Here is a 17,833-nt window from a genome sequence, read left to right as displayed (position 1 = left end):
TTGTGACTCCATAAACATCTTCGATTTACTCTCCTCATCTGACAGGTGTGGAACCAAAATGGCCGCACACCTTACATCACCTACGAATACACAGTCCTCCGAGACTCCCTGCCACCCGTTCCTCCTCCTCCGGTCTACACCGGGTCAGACACCTCAGCTGGAGAGGTGTCTGTAGAAGTGAGTGGTCTACTGACCCCCAATGGCAGCATCTGTGACCAGGTGGCTCCTGGGGGCCAGGTGGAGACAGAAGGTACAGATGGGCAGAAGGGCAAAGAGACCAACGAGGTGTATGAGGAGACAGCAGCCATCGACTGTGAAGATGGAGTAGCTGCCCCAAAGTTTACAGGTAGAGATTATGTGACAAGTTCTCTATAAACTATTACACTAATACATACAATTTACATGCACATTTTTAGAGAAAAATTTCCTTTACCTTTCTACCTCCTGGAAGTGTAGCTTAGGGCATATAAAGCAATATAAAAAATAAGTTCTGATATAAGATGACTGTAAGACAGATGATGGATCCTAAGCCAGGTAGCACCACCCTCCATCTTACTGCCTTATTCTGGATGTGTGTAAGATGGCCCTTTGCAACTCTGTATTATGCATGATACGGCTAGATAAAAACAATCAGCAGCAGATGAAAAATTCAGAGTTTTGTGGCGTTTTCTTCTTTTAAGAAAGGCAGCATCACAAACATGAGCAGTAATGGCACTTCCTGAGGGCTCTCAGCTCATTCAGCTGACTGCTGAGGCCATTACACCACTGCTTCAGGGAGAGGGGGCGGTGGTGAAAGGCTCGCCGTACACTTTTTACTCCAGTCGACATCATACTACGGACAAGATGCTGCGCTCCGACTGAAACCGCTCGTTCGTGTTTTCACTCTCTGTTTTTACTCACTGAGTTTTTACTCACTTTCTCTACATGTTAAAAGATTCTGCTTTAGTAAATAAAAGAAATCTGCCAGCACAGCTCTCTGTAACTAGTCACAAGGTAAAGCACAGACATACATGGTGGCCATGGTTCAGGTCTTTATCATTAGGAAAAGCTATAAAAGTAAAAAAATAAATAAAAATACCTACAAAAATAAATAGAAAAATACAGTTTAAAGTCCAAAGAGCATGTCCTCTCTCACATTTTCCAAAGCAATCCACTGGACTGGTTTAGAAGTTTTCTGGTCCCAATTTTGGCCCCCAGGACTTATGTTTGACACCCTTACACGTTTTCAGCCTTGTTCTTTCCATGCAGAGATTTCTCCAGATTCCAGAAAATCACAGGTTTTGTTGGTGATTTTAGTGTTTCCTGTTTTTTTTTTTTAAATATACTTTTATGAAATGCTTTATTCAGATAACTTGTAATGACTTCCATCATAAGCAGAGCTGAATTTGTTGACTTTGTGTGAAGGTAACAGCAGCCAAATAGACAGCACTGCCAAACCTGTTACTGATGGTGCGGGCCTGGATACACCACCCGATTCCCCAAACCTCATCTGGAGGGTCCTGATGGACGGCCGAATTGGTGCAGATGAGTTACTTATCAACATTTCGACCAACCAGCTGCTGACCGAGGGAGACAGTTTGTTCTCTTCTGAGGTGGGACCAGCAGAAGTGGGTCTGAGCAGCCTGGAGCGAGATGATCTAAACGATACACTCGAGTTTACTCTGGGCCAGAAACGCAACGACAGCGGAGACAGCCAGAACAGGACGGTGCCGAGCGGCGGGAGGACTTCCAACCGCTCCAACAGAACCAGGTAATGTAAAAAGAGCATAAGGGACATCAGCATCGCATATGATGCAGAGCAGAAGCCCGTTGTTCACAGGTTCAGGTTTGGGCTCACATAAAGACATTTCATCTCAAATCAGATGAAGTCTGGACTGCAAGTGTTCAGACTGTTCACACACTGTCAAACCTCTGGACTTGATTCTGGCTGCAGGCTAAAGAGAAGCAGGCTGAGAGAAATGGGCGCTTTTAAAGAGATGTCCAGGCAGAGACACAGAGTGTCACATTGAGACAAGACTGACGGCAAGAAAAAGGTTCAAAGTGAGAGTGCTAGTGGAACAGACAGCTTTGCCAAAATAACAGGTAGTCAGTGTAACGCAGGTAGAAAGACAGACGTACACTTAGAGAGGTAATCAGGCACATGTGCATGTAGCTAGGCAGTTAGATGAGACAATATACACAATGTACACTGTACTGGTTGCAAGAAAAAACAGCCATGTTAACTGACAAGCAGCAAAGCAGGAAGACACATAGATAAACAGTGCAGGCAGTAAATCAGCCAGACAGGTAGACCAATTGGCAGAAAAGCAGGTGGACCAGTACTATACAAGGAAGCAATGCAGACAGACAAGTAGATATACGGTCAGTACAGCAGTCAGGCAGATATATGCTGCAGGACAGGCCGACAGGTAGACTTGGCAGGTTTTGCATTCGTCATATTTATAATTCATGTTGGCTTCACCCGTTCTGCAGCCAGCAGCTATAAAACATACAGTGACACGCCCTTTCCTCAGGGAGACAGAGACAGGAGAGGAAACGAGCGGAGCAGAGCAACACAGAGGGGAGGAAGGTGGAGGAGGTGGGAAATGCAGCCGTGCTTAGAAACAAATAATTCAAGGTATTTGCAAGAAAAGTGAGAATATGATGCAGAGGGGAACGTGTTCCGCTGTCAGGCTGCCATCACTTCTGGTGAGAAAATAATGGACAGGATTTGGTCTGGCTTACATGGAGGGATGCCGGTGAGGTATAACTCAACGTGTCTCCAATTTTCAGATAAATGTCTGGGAACGACTGTTATGACAGGAATGTGTGCATGACTTTTATGTGATGTGGTGAAAAAACAAAGTGCGTCTGCCGGGATGCGGGCTGTGAATCAGCTGTCATGCTGTGCTTGTCTGAGGCCTGGGAGACAGCCTGCCTCTGTGTGGGTGTTTGTGTGTTTACTCCTGGGTATTCTTAAAAGTCCTGAAAAGGATATTTCATTCAAATTACCCGGTTTGAAGACGTGCTCTTAAAATGTTGCCCTGAAAACTTGATATCTGCAGGTTGAGGATTCATAGGAACTGCATCTGCATAGCATGCTGCAGTTGCATACTCAAACACACACAACTGACCTGTGTCCTTTGTGCGTGACAGGGGGAATCAGCGGCTCTACCAGAAGAACCTGAAGCTGAGTCCTGCTGACTTGTACCGCTGGAAACTTTCATCACAGGAGCCGTGCAGCATGACCTGCTCCATAGGTATGCAAACACTCAAAGCACACATAAAACATCCATGAGAACATCCATGTTCAGTGAGAGTGTGATATCAGTTAAGATCCCAGACCTGACAGGTCTCTGTAACACCTTTGACTCTTGAAACCTGACAGAGCTTGTGTGGTGCAGCAACTTTCTGTGCATTTGCTGTGCAGCGAAGTGATTGTTCCTTTCCATATAATTTGTAATTTTCCCATTGTCTATGTAAGACATGCAATGCATTCTGTTTCTGTTTAAAATGAAGATAGATTTAACAAGTTATTATTAACGTAATTTATGCCAGGGCACAAATTCAAGCTCCACTCCAATTCCTGAAAATTTGGTGATCTCTGTGTCGGCCCACGTGAGCTGATAGCTGTACTGTCTATGCATCCAGTTTGAACATATACCAGTTTTAGCCAGTCCACAGGAGCTGCACATGTGCAAGATGGTTTGCATGGCAACCCACCTCCTCTCCCGCTCTTACTTTTATGTTTCATGTTTTTTCTCTGTTTTTTAATGAACAAATGTTATGAATGAATAAGTGTTTCCAATTCCGGAAAGCAGCACAGCAACTTTACCTGTAAAAACCGCGAACGGGCGAAAGCATCTCAGATAGCATGCAGTATAGAGATTTTTAGCAGACAGCTAACACCTAAGCCATCAGTTTAGGATAAGCTGATCTACTGAGATTCCTGCTGAGCTTGACTTCATCTGAACTAGTGGTCACTTTGATTTCCACTGGACTTTTTTTTCAATATAGGTACAGCTTCAAGACAAAACAGGAATTGCACTAATATACAGAAATCCAATGCACTTAGAAAGGACTTTGATACTCTGTGTGCACTGTGCTTTTTTCCCCCTTGTATATAAAATGTGTTGCATAAATCAGTTCACTCTGCCTACAATCCAGGAGTCTCCAGGTCCTTTGTCACATGTGTTCGTTACGATGGCGTGGAAGTACACGATATGTATTGCGACGCTCTGACCAGACCAGAGCCGGTCCATGACTTCTGCATTGGCCGAGAATGTCAGCCCAGGTGCGATCCCCCGGAGGAGCATAAACCTTTTAATAAACAGATCATTACTGTGGCTGCTTCTTTTCCTCTGATAATTATGGACAAATCTTTCAGGTGGGAGGCGAGCAGTTGGAGCGAGTGCTCCAGGACCTGCGGGGAAGGTTTCCAGTTTCGTCAGGTGCGCTGCTGGAAGATGCTCTCGCCGGGTTTGGACAGCTCGGTCTACAGTGACCTCTGCACCATGGCTGACCTGGAGAGACCCGTGGAGAGAAGACCCTGCAAGAGCCCCGCGTGCGGCCCACAGTGGGAGGTGGCCGAGTGGATGGAGGTATGATAAACCAGGAATGTGAGCTTGTACTAATATACTAAAACAATCTGATTTACTTTTCTGTGTGTTGAGTAGATGTAGCTGAATAAATAGCACTACAAGCTTAAGAAAGACATGTACTTTTGAGGTGAACTGTCCCTTTAAAACATACAGAGTATCTTTACTTTGCATATTTTTTTGTTTGCTTGGATTTTTGCATTTGATTTCTGTGCAAACATTCCCCGGCACTCTGCAGGATTTGTTTTTTCTTGCAGTGCAGATGTCTCTGTCGTTCTCTTGTCAAGCTTTGAGGGCTGCAGCTGTGTGCTACAGTCTTGTGGTCAGATTGTGGTCACTGATGGATTCTCCAGAAACACTTAACAGACACCAAAAACCCTAAATGTGACTCTGTTAGATTGTTAGAGGTTGAATGACACAGAGAGAGAATGACAGAAATGTCGGGTACGCATGCTGATGTTTTTTTTTCTTTGTGGATCAATGCAGACATGACCACAGTCATTCATTCATTCTTTTACATTACATACGAACAGTCAACGGTGCTGTTAGGAAAATGTAATAAACATGTTTTTGGGGTGGTTTTGTGCATTTTTGAGGAAAAAGCTTTAAAAGTGATGCCTAGGCCACCCATAAAAGTTCCTACTGATTCTGAAATAATTTTCTTCTGTCTTTTCAAGATATTTATTCAAAGCAAAGATAAACAATAAAGAATATAATGTAATTAATGCATTTCTACCAATCAACGTGCTTCATTTTCTTCATGACAACGACTCTTTCCTCATTGCAGTGTCCTGCTAAATGTGGCCGCAAAGCTCAGGTAACCCGCGATGTGCGCTGCTCTGATGAGACCAGACCATGTGACCCGTTGACCAAACCGCCGAACGTCAAAAACTGTACCGGTCCTCCCTGCGAACGCCACTGGACTGTGTCCGAGTGGGGACCCGTGAGTGTTTTTACTTTACACAAACCTGCGTGTCAGTGAACATGAGTGATGAGGAGTTAAAATCTTACCATATCTGCATATTTTATCTCTCGTCCCTGCTGGAATCTCAGACAGTGAAAAAAAGGAAAGACACTTAATTTATGTTTTAATGTTACAATCCGTGTCTAAGTTAAACGTTCTATTTCTTTTATTTTAAATTATTTTTCCTGCGTCTAACATTCCTCCATCATTTTCATGGTTGTTGGAAAAACAGCTCGTCTGTCCCAGCCGTCTTTTAAGTGCCACGGTGTGAATTTATTGCTTTTATTGTGTTACGGACACGAGGTGTAGTTGCCGATGTTCCATTCAAAGTGAAAGTCTGGAAAATCGCAGGACTAATTTACAACCGCAGCCTCCGACTTGGAAAAACACAGAAAACTAAAGAGCTGTCACTTTGAAATGCAAAAATCACAATTCACAACACAAGGCCAAAAAAGTTTATCTTTTTTTTCATAAATTTGCCAACTGAGAACAGATGTAACCAGATGTAACTTTTCATTTCTGATGTCTTCAGATTTACAAGTTTATTCTGTACTGGAAGGAAATTGGTTTGAAATTACGCCTGTCTCGTAAATGTAAATGACGTGGATAAAGCCATGCTGCTACAAAACTTGCTTATTGAGCTACACACGCGTGGTCTAAAAGTTTAATCGCAGCACGACCAACAAATATAGTTTTTAATAATAAACTCAGTGTGCGCAGCATAGTGAGGTTTTGCTGTTGTGTTGTTGATGAACTACTTTAACTGCAGTAAATATTAAACTCTGGTGACATGTGTTGTTATTTAACATCTGCCTAAACACGGCCTCACATGCTGATCTTTTATTTTCCATGATGTGAGGTGACCTGAAATGACTTCACGCTGTGTGCGACAAAGCTTGGCTGCAGATAACTGTGATGAGAACTCAATTGCTCCCGCTTGATAATGACGCATCGGGCGTGACCTTTGTTTGTTGCAGTGCTCGGGGTCGTGCGGCCAGGGGAAGATGGTGCGTCATGTGTACTGTAAGGCTCCGGAGGGTCGCGTGGTTCCCGAGAACCAGTGCTCAGCAGAGAACAAGCCCTTAGCCATTCACCCCTGTGGAGACAGAGACTGCGCTCCGCACTGGCTGAGTCAAGACTGGGAGAGGGTGAGGCCCGGGTACACACTGTCTGAATTAAGATGTTACTGCGAGCAGACCTGACACACATTTTAAGTGATTTTTGTAATCACAGAAAAGCATGACACACGTGTTTGGGGGGGACCTGGAGTTATAGCTCAGTGGGAGCCCATTTGATTGCACTTTAAGAGGTCTCTTGTTCAAATCCCAGTGCCTAGAGTTATGGAAGGGGAAAGAAATTTATGCTTTACAAGAGGATTCTAACTAGTTTATGAGTAAAGATCATGCAGCTGTTTCCTCTGGATGGATACTGACTAATCCCATGAAAACACTTAGATATAGTTCCTTTATAAACCTAAATGCATTTAAGGCTTTATTCTAATTCGCTCTAGTTTTAAACTTTTGCTAAAGAAATGTTACTACATTCTAAACCTACCAGTAACAGCCTTGATCTAAGGATCTGGTTTTAACATGTATTAAAGCATACAGTTCGGTGAGCATGCTAGGGTCTGCTTGGGTCTGAGTGACTTGGATATGTGCAGATGTTAGCTTGCCTGCACATTTTTTGTGATAGTTCATTTGTCCACTGAGACACTATTTGTCAGTGCACAAGCTATCCATCTGCCCTTCAGGTGGTTTTGAGCAGACTTGAGTGTACTCAGAGAGACTCCTCACCCGTGATGTCTGCATATGTCTGCAACAGATTATAATCCCTGCCTTATGTGTGCTGCATTTGCTTTCTGTTGGAAAATGTCAGACATGGGCAGTAGCTCAGTGGAAGAGTATTTGACTGCACATCACGAGGTCTCTGGTTCAATTCCGGATGCCCCCTGCGTTGTTCCTTTAAAAATATAGGAATGGATATGAACCTGTCACCTCTGCAGTAGCTTAGGGTTTTGGTCTCCCTGTTTGGAAACCTTTTTTACAGGCCATCTTATATTTCAATACTAACTCATTTGAAAAGCTGCATATGGAACTTTCTTATCATTACCTCTTGTAGAGCAGCCTGTAAGGGTTAGGTTTTAGTTTGGATTAGGGTGACCAGGTCTGTCGCCTTAATCAGATTTAATCAGACAACCTTAATCAGACACTAAAGATGTCCAAAGACATGCAGTAGTGGCTATAGGTTAGTTGGGAACTCTAAATCGCCCATAGGTGTGAATGTGAGTGCGAATGGTTATCTGTCTCTGTGTGTTAGCCCTGCGGCAGACTGGCGACCTGGCGGGAGAGAATGGATTGATATTTACATTAAGTGTATGTGTGAGTGCAGAAGGGAAGGCAGCCAGACAAGGTTATTGGTTTCCTGCCATTCAGGTGGATGTTACTTTAACATGTATCAGTCACATGTACCAACTCAGTTACAGACCACATTCAGGATATCAACAGACGGTAATCATAAAGAAGACAGCAAATGTTGGGACATTTTTATCCAACACCCTAAACAGTCAGTGCTCACCCAAAGACTCTTTAATTGTTGTTCTCTGAAAGACTTTCCTCTCCTGTCACTGAATAGCTAAAGAATTGTTACAAGCATGGGGTTTCTTTAAATAATCTAACAGCATTTAATATTTCACACAGTGGTAACAGTTCAAACAAAAAGGAAAGCATGTTTGGAGATAGTGTTATCATTTTCATGAATATGCAGGGAAGATCTGTTAGGTTCTGAATATATTCACAGGGTGAACATTTCTTCTATAAAACAAAAGGCCCAACTTGCACTGCAACTTTTGCATTTTTCAGACTGTTTATTAACAAAAAAAACCCCCAAGACAAATAAACTAAGGATATAATTTTTTATGAAATATTTGCAGAGCTTTATGAAGAAACTTTAAATGCACAAAGTCCCTTTTTAATGTTAACAATGCTACAAAGATTTTACCTTTAACTGCAGTGCAACACAACCTGTGGTCGTGGTGTGAAACGGAGGATCGTTCAATGCGTCGGCATCAGCGGAGGAAAGTTCCAGATCTTCGATGAGGAGGCATGTGTGGGGAACGAGAAGCCTGAAGAAGAGAACACCTGCTTCGAGAGGCCATGCTTCAAATGGTACACCACCCCCTGGTCTGAGGTGAGCTCCACAGAAAGTCTTCGAGTGTGAAATAAGCTCTCAAAATGAAGATAAATTAGGATAACAGCAAAACAGACGTGTTTAATGACTGTGTTTCTGGCTTCATGTGCCTTCAGTGCACCAAGACATGTGGCATCGGTGTGAGGATGAGGGACGTGAAGTGTTACCAGGGCAGGGAGCTGGTCCGAGGTTGTGACCCCCTCACCAAACCAGTGGCCAAACAGACCTGCACTCTGCAGCCGTGCCCCACTGAGCCTCCAGGTAACAACAAAGAGAATCTGCTACTTCCCTCCTAACTACTGTTCCTAATGAGTCTTGCAGGCGTTATAAGTGAACTGCCAGCTGCCTTTTTTTACTCATGTCTGCCAGTTTTGGCAGAGGCAGTATTGAAGAAAGATAGACAGCTCAGAGTGGAGTATACTCTACAGTATAGTGGAGTATACAGCTGTTTGAAAGTTGCCTCCAGGACTAATTGTGAGTCTGACTGTTTCCCAGATGAGAGCTGTCAGGATCGGCCCTCCACCAACTGCCTGCTAGCTCTTAAGGTCAACCTGTGTAGCCACTGGTACTACAGCAAGGCCTGCTGCCACTCCTGCCGCTCCGTTCGACCTCCAGCCTCCTAGTCGAGGACGCCGCAGCCTCTCTCCACCTTGACTCTCAACTCCGGCATGAGGAAATACATTCAGCTGTACAGCAGTTACTGTGAATAATGAGGGAAAGATAAATGTCAGTCAGCCTTTTTTAAAAAGACGAAGTTCCTCAGATAACTTGGATTTAGATGGGTCAGTTTAAATGATCTCAAATGAAGTCCTGTCAGTTCCTGTTGATGTTACAACATCAGCTGCAGTGTTCTCACACAAAATTAGACAAAAGAAATGTACACTTTGGGAGGCACTTTGAAATTAATGAGGACGAGTAAACAAACGTCTCTTTTTTCTGCTTCGATGCTACAAAAAGATTTTAGTTTCTTCTTGTTTTGAGAGGATTTCCGACACAATGCATGATCAAATATTAAATAGTTCCTTTCTGCTCTTTTCCAGTCAATATTTGTATTTTTAGATTCTACCAGAGTAGCTTTGCATGAGTAATATTTCAAAATAATCCTCACATATCTTATAAAGACCCTTGTGGCAGCATCTCAGTAACAGCAGGTACAAACAGCAGGTGAGTGGAGCCTCTGTTCTCACAGTCAGAGCGTTGTGCCCTCTAAATTTGCTCCTGAGCTCACTCACTTTTTGACCCAGCCTCTAGTAGTGAACCAAGGAAGCGCCGTTTTTGGCTCATTTATCATTTATCAGCCCCTCGGGGAAAATAAAGCAGAGCATGCCTCTCCCTTATTATCATATTTCTTCTTATTTTCTTTATATTTAACCCTGCAGACCCTGTTGTACCAGTTGTTACTGAATATTTATGGGTCCATCATTTCAGTTCCTTTAGAAAATTTGCGCTAAACAACATGCGGAGTTGGAGACACAACGGAGTCAACAGTAAAGCGGTCTCACAAACCTCTATCACCAGTTAGCAGCATGTTCCTGTTATCGCTGCAAGGAAGAGCTCTATTAAATTATTTCTCAACTGAAGATATTGCATGAGTAGAATATTTAAAACAGATACTGTTTATGAAATATTATTTAAATGTGTTTCAGTTTTAGCGTCTGGTATGGCCAAACAGGAAGTAAAAAAAATTAAATATATATAAATATATATATAGCTTATATTTCCATTCCGTCTCCTGCCTTTTGACGCCACACCGGCGTGCCTGCAGGATATGGAAGCATATTTATTAGTGATAGAACATTTTCATTTAGCGTGACGCTCCTGATGCCAGTCTATGGTTATTCATCAGGTCAACTGATACCAGCTCTGGTCTGTGTGCGTGACAGAGGAGGAGAGAGTTGATCCGAACACAGACAGAGAGATCCCTGAAACTTGAAGTATGGGTGAAATGTATTCAGAAGACGTGTACGTGTATGTCTAACTAATGTGTACTGTGTTTTTATATTGCCGATACCTCTTTGTACAAAACTAAATATGGAGTTTGTGTACTGTTGATAATAAACTGAAAACCTAATGGTACTGACATGTATTTCAATTAAATAACAGTTCAAACATTTCGCCTCTCTCATGTTTAACTTTTGCACTTTTTTGATATTTTTCTTTACAGGAATGGATACCACATTATTTTTTGCGTTTTTAATTTGAGTAACAAACTGTAGAAAGAAATCTGTAGGAACATTTTAACACATAGTCACAACAAGACTTGTCTGACTTGAAGATTTCTTTTTCTTAAAACACAACTGGGACTGGCTACTTTTAGTTATTGTGCCAGTTCAGAGGATGGTAGTTTGTTGTTAGCCAATATCTCCAAAGCCTCAGTTAGACTGGGGCAATCGCACATCTTTAAGAAAGGTTAGTCTGTTGGTCCCGTAGTGTAGTGCTTTACACATTTACCTAACAAGTGCCTGTTAAAACTCAGGAGGAGACCCAAACTCCTGTTCACTAGCTGGGCCCACGTCTTCATTTTAGGTTTGACAGCGTTTTAGTAGGTAAAAGTGAATGCTTTGACATGAATTGAGCTGCGGTTTGGGAAAGGCCGGAAGGGGACTGGCGATGGCTCTTGGGCCTGACAGATCCCCATGCACTAAATAGAAAGGAAGAAGTTAAAGAATTGAGAACAAGGAGGGAGGGACGGTGGGGCACGCAAACGAGAATGAACAGCTTGCAGAACTGGGGGAACCTATACAGATGACAACCGGAAGGAGTGTGTTTGGAGGTTTGATCCCGCTCCTGAAATTCCGATAAATAATCTCCAATAGAATTGTGTCACGAAGGGCAACTGCCACAAAGAATAGTCTGCAAATCATCTTTTGTGAATACAGGAGGAGCCAAAATAATCTTCATCTTAGGAAGAGTTAATATCTTTAGATGGCTATGACAGAAGACTTGAAACTGAAAAGAAAGGCTTTACTGGGCTTGTTTGCGTTGCTATATCATAGCAAGATGTGAACTGGGAATGAATGAACTGCACTGTGGCACACGTCTCCTTGTCCTTGACTCCCACCTGTTTTTACTTGTTTACTTCATATCATGTTTGCATGCAGATTAAGCCTGCATTTAAATTCTATTTATTTAGTTATTTCTCTCAGATCGTTAAACACCACCACGACAGCTGTGCCTCACACATATATATCTAAACTCTCATTTAATGTAATAAGAAATATAATCAATCAGATTATCCTGTGTCTTAATGATGTGATACTGATAAATCTGTGAACTTACACATTAATATTCAAATATTATGGCACGGTTCTGGGTCAATTGACCCAGGGTTTGGAGTTTTCTTATACTTTGATGTTCATTGTTTATGTTTAAGTCTCATTTACTTATATTTACGCAGCTAATTCTCCAGGTGTTTCCACTTCCCCTGATCACCTCCTGCGTGTATTTAAGTCCTATGTCTTCCTTTGTCCAGTGTCAGGTTGTGTGTTGAGTTCTCGTCATGTTTCCAGGTCACGTGAACTCACTCATCTTATTAAGATGATATCCACCTTGACTGCTCAGCCTGATTGTTAGGTTAAGTGAAGCCAGATATCCTGGGTATGTGAACTTGCTTCGTAGTACAGGGACCAGGTCTATAGGCCACTCCACTGTAGCGGCTGAGGGTTATTATCTCAAATACTTATGGATTTGACAGGAGGTGTCAAAGATATGTGTCAAGGCTGTGCAGTATAGACGACCCAAATGCAGTATGCTGTCAAAATTAAAAACAAAGGCCATGATCTTTGGTCTACTTAGCAAAATGCTAAAGATCCAAACCATAAACTAAAGTTCAGCTATACGAAGGAGCAAATGAGAGAAAACCACATGCAGTAAGCAAAAATGAGCCGTCTATCAGATGCCTTATCACAAAGGAAAAGGGAAAACAGGGCTACATTTACACTGAGAGCTGATTGGGACGTGACAGAAGAACAAAGAGACAAAGATGAAAAGAAATGAACACAGGTGAAGACAATCAGGGCAGAATGTAAAATTAATGTAAGACACGAAAGAAAACTAACCTTAAAAAATAAAACAGGAAGTAAAAAGTAAGGAAGTAAACAGCTAGGCCTGAGCATGAAGATGAGACAAAGAGAGGCATAAACAGGGAGACTGTCATAATAATAAAATCGCCACAGAGACCACAGAAATAAGATAATATCACACAACCCAAACATCTTGTAAAAAAATAACAACAAAGGCAAACAGGAACCACAAGCTCAACCACTTCAAGAATAAGAAATGCAAACACCAAAACAGCACAGAAATCTGGGACCAAGGGCTCAAAGCAAACTGCAATTTAAATGACATGAAAGTGTAAGAGTTTCATTTGTAGCAGACGGAGTGGCATATTCTAATTTAGTCTAGTTCAGAGTCCTAAAACTGAGTCTATGGTCTGTAATTTAGCTGGGCTAATATACTGTAACTACAATATGTGAGTAAGTGTAGTTATTTTTTTCATACAGAGTAACGTAAAGTGTGAAAGTGGTGCTGAGGACGTTGTGTTTATTCTTCTCCAAGACCCCCCTCTCCTCTCTGAAGCTGTTTTGGGTGTAGACAAGTCAATGAAATAATGCACATTTTGCTTTGGTCCTTTTCTGGAGGGAATTACACCGACACCCCAAAGTTTTGCATCATTTTATTAACACAGTAAATGAACTTGACACACAGAGCGGCTACAGTAAACAAAGGTTTGGCTGCAGAGGTGACTGACGCCTCCTGCTGGCCAGTTTGACAGACCCAAACGCCTCATCTGCTGCACTGACAGGATAATTGAAACACATCAAGCAGACAAAAAACCAAAGCAACAGTTTCAATCTTTTCTAAAAAAATAAAAAATAAAATAAAAAATGAAGAACTGCTGTGGATAAAAACTCTGCAGTCATCACAGTGAGCAACCTGCAGCTGTATCTCGGAAAACACCTTAAGTGGCACAAATATGTTCTCTTACCCTGAATAGTGTCATTCCTCAATGAGCAGAAGCAATCCATGACCCAAACTCACACAGATCATAAGGAGCTGTGAGGACAGTGCTTTACTTAGGACGACCAAATAAAAATATAACCTTTCTTGACATCTTTTCTAAGCATGTTCAGCTTTCTGGAGACTGCATGGAGAAATCATGGGATGACCATATGATACATAATGTATGGAACATGGTTTTTCTGTGGACATTAAACTTAGAGACAATAATCCATGTATGAGATGTGTAGATGCTGCACATATATGTTCATTTATTTTTTGATGCAGTGAATTGAAGGACTAAAAGCACCTCACACAAACAAAGTGAAACAGCGAGCAGAGGAGAGAAACAAACCAAATGCACTGACTAAAGATGGTGGCTTCAGCACCAGCTGGCACAGACCACACTATGACAAGGGGGCAGGAGTTGAATGATGTGCCTCTCTGTTTTTGTCTTCATGGCTGTGATTCTACCATCCATCCGGCTTGAAGCTTGTTAGAAAAGTGAAGGATCATTTGCTAATGTTTACCAAAAACTGAACAGAACTACTGTGCAGTCAGTTTAGCTGTGTCAGTGTACAAACAGCCAGTTTTAAGTTTTTTTTATTGCAGTAATGCTGCACTAAACTAAGTAAACCTGCATATTTCTTAATGGCCATCATGTAGCAACTGCTCTGGTTGTGAAGAACAGTGCTTTCCTGAATTGATAGCTTCTATTACTAGTTTCAAGCCGTTATTTATTTGATATAATATGAGGTTTATTTTAAATCATGGTCTCGTTCAGAGTGAATTGTGAAGCAGTGTATGATTGAGGGCATGGCTGGTAAGTTCCGGTTGTATAACTGTGTGGTCTGTTCTTGCTCTTGGTTAGATTTACCTTCTTGCTCAAAAAAGGTGGCCAAAAAATATCAGACTCCAGCAATGCAGCTGGAGATATACATATAGGCATATACAGTCTCATAAGTTTTCATCATATAGTAAAAGTCTTCTGCTGAAAGATTTCCAAATATATGTTTCAGATCACAGCACTGCAGGTTGTGCACTGTTTGACAGACAGGCAAATACACCCAGTCTCTCTGTGAGCCTATGAGAACAAACCTTTTTGATTAGCAGCGTACTATTTTATCATACATGTTGCTAGAGTGAAAGTTTGCTCCAAACAAAGTTTCCGATCCGATAAATGTGTCAGCATCTGTGTTGTTTTGTGAAAGGAGAAGAAATGAGTCCAGGAGCTGTAGAGTTGTTTCTCTCTATGGATGTAAAATTTGTAAAATATAATTTGGATCTACTGCTCTGTCATCAAGAATATTTGACATATATCTGTATCTTTTCCCCTTAAATACTGTATGTACAATTCATTCCTCCTCTTTTAGGTATTAAATACTTAATATCTAAGTTGGAGAACAGCGTTTATCTACAGCATGATGTCTTAACAGGATATAAATGTTGTCCCTCATAATTCACAGTCACTGGATCACTGAATGCTCCAGAAAAGCCCTTTAAAATAATGTTAGTTTTCTCTGTTAGTACTGAAACAGTCACATACTGACATATCACAGCCTGGCTCTCCAGCCTCTGATGTCGGAAGGCAAACAAAAAACTAACAACCCCGTGTTGACCCTGTGTGACAGCTACACCAATGAACACAAATATGAGTCAACCAGAATCTGTATGAGAAATTATTTGAGCTTTTATGCAGTTTTACGTATCGTTTTCTTCTTCTTCTTTCAGCTGCTCCCTTTAGGAGTCACCACAGCAGCTCATCTGCCTCTATCATCACCATATCCCAGCATCCTCTTCTGTCACACCCACCCTCTGCATGTCCTCCTTCACTACATCCAGGAATTTTCTGTGGTCATCCTCTTCTCCTCCTCTGCACATTCTGTTTTTTTAAAAATTCTGTCTCTTATACAAGGTGTGATCAATCTAGCCAGTCTCCCATTCATAATCATCTTCTCAGGCACGTCCGAATAGCTGCGATTTTTAGACCCTGTCACGGAAATCTCATTTTGGGTATTTACAGTGTGACCTTAAACTTTGGCAGAGGTCAAATATCTTTTGTTTAAAACCGACCCAAATTTCACAAGAAGGCGATCAGCACTTGGTGATGACCAAGAAGCTGCTCAAAGGCAGAATTGCTCAGTTTATTAATCACGAGTTCATGAATTCAACATGGGGAGTCTGAGGGAGACCAGTCAGAGGGTCTGTGGTGTGGTTTTATGTGCCGTGATGTGTCCGCTCAGAGTGCAGAGTGCATTGAAAACTCCACAGCAACGCGATCATTCACCAAATTTGCCTCACTGGAATTTTTACCACCAAAATAAAATGAACTCTTAAGATCAACATTTTCGCACAGTGAAGGAGATCCAGCATACACTGCATGAAAAACAATAGAAGCCAGGATGAAACCAGTCCATAGGTGCACAAGGAGATACACTTGAATATGAGCCCAAATCAAAACTGGGTAGACTTTTTGATTTTTATGAAACTGCGCTGTTCTGATTACAGCTTGTAAAAGCATGTCTTTTGTTTCTGATTTTCAGTGCTCAATCTCAACTCTGTGTGACGCATATGTTTTTGTTAAAAATTACATTTTTTTTGAACACATGGCCTCTTATGGCATGAATCTATTTAATCGCTGCGTGAAAACTTTTCCGTGCGCTTGGTCTCAACACCCGATCATTCTTTCAAAGGAAGAGACCGTGTCCGTGCAGTTATGAGCTTTTACCTGAAGTTAAACTAAGTGTGTAAGAGTTGAAAAACAGCTTACATACAAATAAATACTCTCTGTTGAAAAGATTATTTCCTCAGTCATTGGATTTAACAGACCAATAGCTGGGGACTATTTTCAGTGACAGATTAATCTACATTTGGTGCTTCAGTGGTTTTTTGTGACAGCGGGACAGTGTGTGCGGGGCTAGGCCTATGTATGCTACAATGTTTGCATTCATGCTAATGAAAGAACAAGTCACCGAGGTCAACAGTGAGATATCTAACTATTTTAGGAACAACAGTGGAGCTCTGTGGGACAGAGAGAGCAGGCTTTGATACACTCACATAATACTTGCTGGTTTTGGTCTGACATTATCTTTAATATCCACACAACCAGACTTATCTTACCTCCTCTGTTCGCACTGGTGTGGTGCATTTAAACAAATGAAATCTGTGTTGATTTTTGTCGATTCTTGTTTATGCTTTGACAGCAGATATGTTAAGTAGCTACTTACCTAGCTATTCAGCAAATAAAAGGAGCAGTTTATGAAATTAGTCCCTTCGTGTGTTTCGATGATGCATTTAGCGTTGCAGAATTTCCATCATCGCTGCCCTGACGTTTGGTCTAAAAGCCATTTATCAGTTTAACACTGACAGCAAAGTGCTGAAATAATTGAATGTGTATCGAATCGTTTAAATCAGCGGTGCTGCTTTCCTAAACGTCGGTGCTGACGCTGTGGGTGACTACTTCCTTCATGGTGACCTGGCGGATGAGGTTCAGCTTCTGGTAGAAGCTGGCCAAGTCCATGGGCAACTCCATGTCCTGCTGCTGCACAGTCCTGTAGCTGATCCTGCGACCGCCATTGCACAGCCTCTCTGGGTGCTGCAAGTAGAAGGGTAGTGAGCAGCGGGCACAGGAAGGGCAGAAGGCATGCGAGCGATAGCACCTGCGTGGCGGCGGAGGCGGAGGTGAGTAGCTGACGGGGCCGTTGGCTTCAGTGAGGAAAGTGGGAGGGTACATCTCGGGCTCGTCACTGTATTGCTCTGGCGTCGGAGGCGTAGGAGGAGCCGACAGAGCCAGGGGGCGAGACGGCGACATGGTGGCGAGCTCAGGTTCCTCCTCTTCCCCCTTCTCAGACTCCTCCCTCTTACAGCAGTAATACTGGACCAGGTGAGAGTCAAACATTTAAAAAGACAAAACGAGAAAAGAACGAGCACTTTCAAAACAAATGTCTTGATGCATTCTCAATCATCCAGGTAAGTAAATCTCCAAAAGTTGATTCTGTTCATCTGGAGAAAACGCTACGTCCAGATGAACAGAATCAACTTTTGGAGAGTTTCAAATCATATGTTTCAACCAATCGGATCCGTGTTAACTATAAGTATAAATCACAGT

The 17,833-nt window shown here is 42.1% G+C and overlaps 2 protein-coding genes across 2 annotated transcripts in view; one reads left to right on the top strand and one right to left on the bottom strand.

The window, feature by feature from the left end:
* Positions 1 to 9,689, top strand: part of LOC102197741 (ADAMTS-like 2) — a 32,266-nt gene extending 22,577 nt beyond the window's left edge. Inside the window, exons 10-19 of the mRNA XM_005730596.1 lie at positions 46 to 346; positions 1,405 to 1,750; positions 3,136 to 3,239; positions 4,147 to 4,273; positions 4,367 to 4,580; positions 5,365 to 5,520; positions 6,519 to 6,689; positions 8,551 to 8,727; positions 8,844 to 8,988; positions 9,223 to 9,689. Of these exons, the coding sequence (XP_005730653.1) occupies positions 46 to 346; positions 1,405 to 1,750; positions 3,136 to 3,239; positions 4,147 to 4,273; positions 4,367 to 4,580; positions 5,365 to 5,520; positions 6,519 to 6,689; positions 8,551 to 8,727; positions 8,844 to 8,988; positions 9,223 to 9,350 (1,869 nt within the window). The 3' untranslated portion in view covers positions 9,351 to 9,689. The remainder of the gene's footprint in view (positions 1 to 45; positions 347 to 1,404; positions 1,751 to 3,135; positions 3,240 to 4,146; positions 4,274 to 4,366; positions 4,581 to 5,364; positions 5,521 to 6,518; positions 6,690 to 8,550; positions 8,728 to 8,843; positions 8,989 to 9,222) is intronic.
* Positions 9,690 to 17,152: 7,463 nt separating this feature from the next.
* Positions 17,153 to 17,623, bottom strand: fam163b (family with sequence similarity 163 member B). The gene has a single exon (XM_005730662.1). It carries the CDS (start codon positions 17,621 to 17,623, stop codon positions 17,153 to 17,155), a length of 471 nt encoding a protein of 156 aa, XP_005730719.1.
* Positions 17,624 to 17,833: the final 210 nt, after the last annotated feature.

This window comes from Pundamilia nyererei, unplaced genomic scaffold, assembly GCF_000239375.1.
Source record: "Pundamilia nyererei isolate P.nyererei 1_Seehausen unplaced genomic scaffold, PunNye1.0 scaffold00038, whole genome shotgun sequence".
NCBI classification, from domain to species: domain Eukaryota; kingdom Metazoa; phylum Chordata; class Actinopteri; order Cichliformes; family Cichlidae; genus Pundamilia; species Pundamilia nyererei.
Note: the sequence above shows the minus strand (reverse complement) of the source record. Positions and strands in the feature narration are given on the sequence as shown.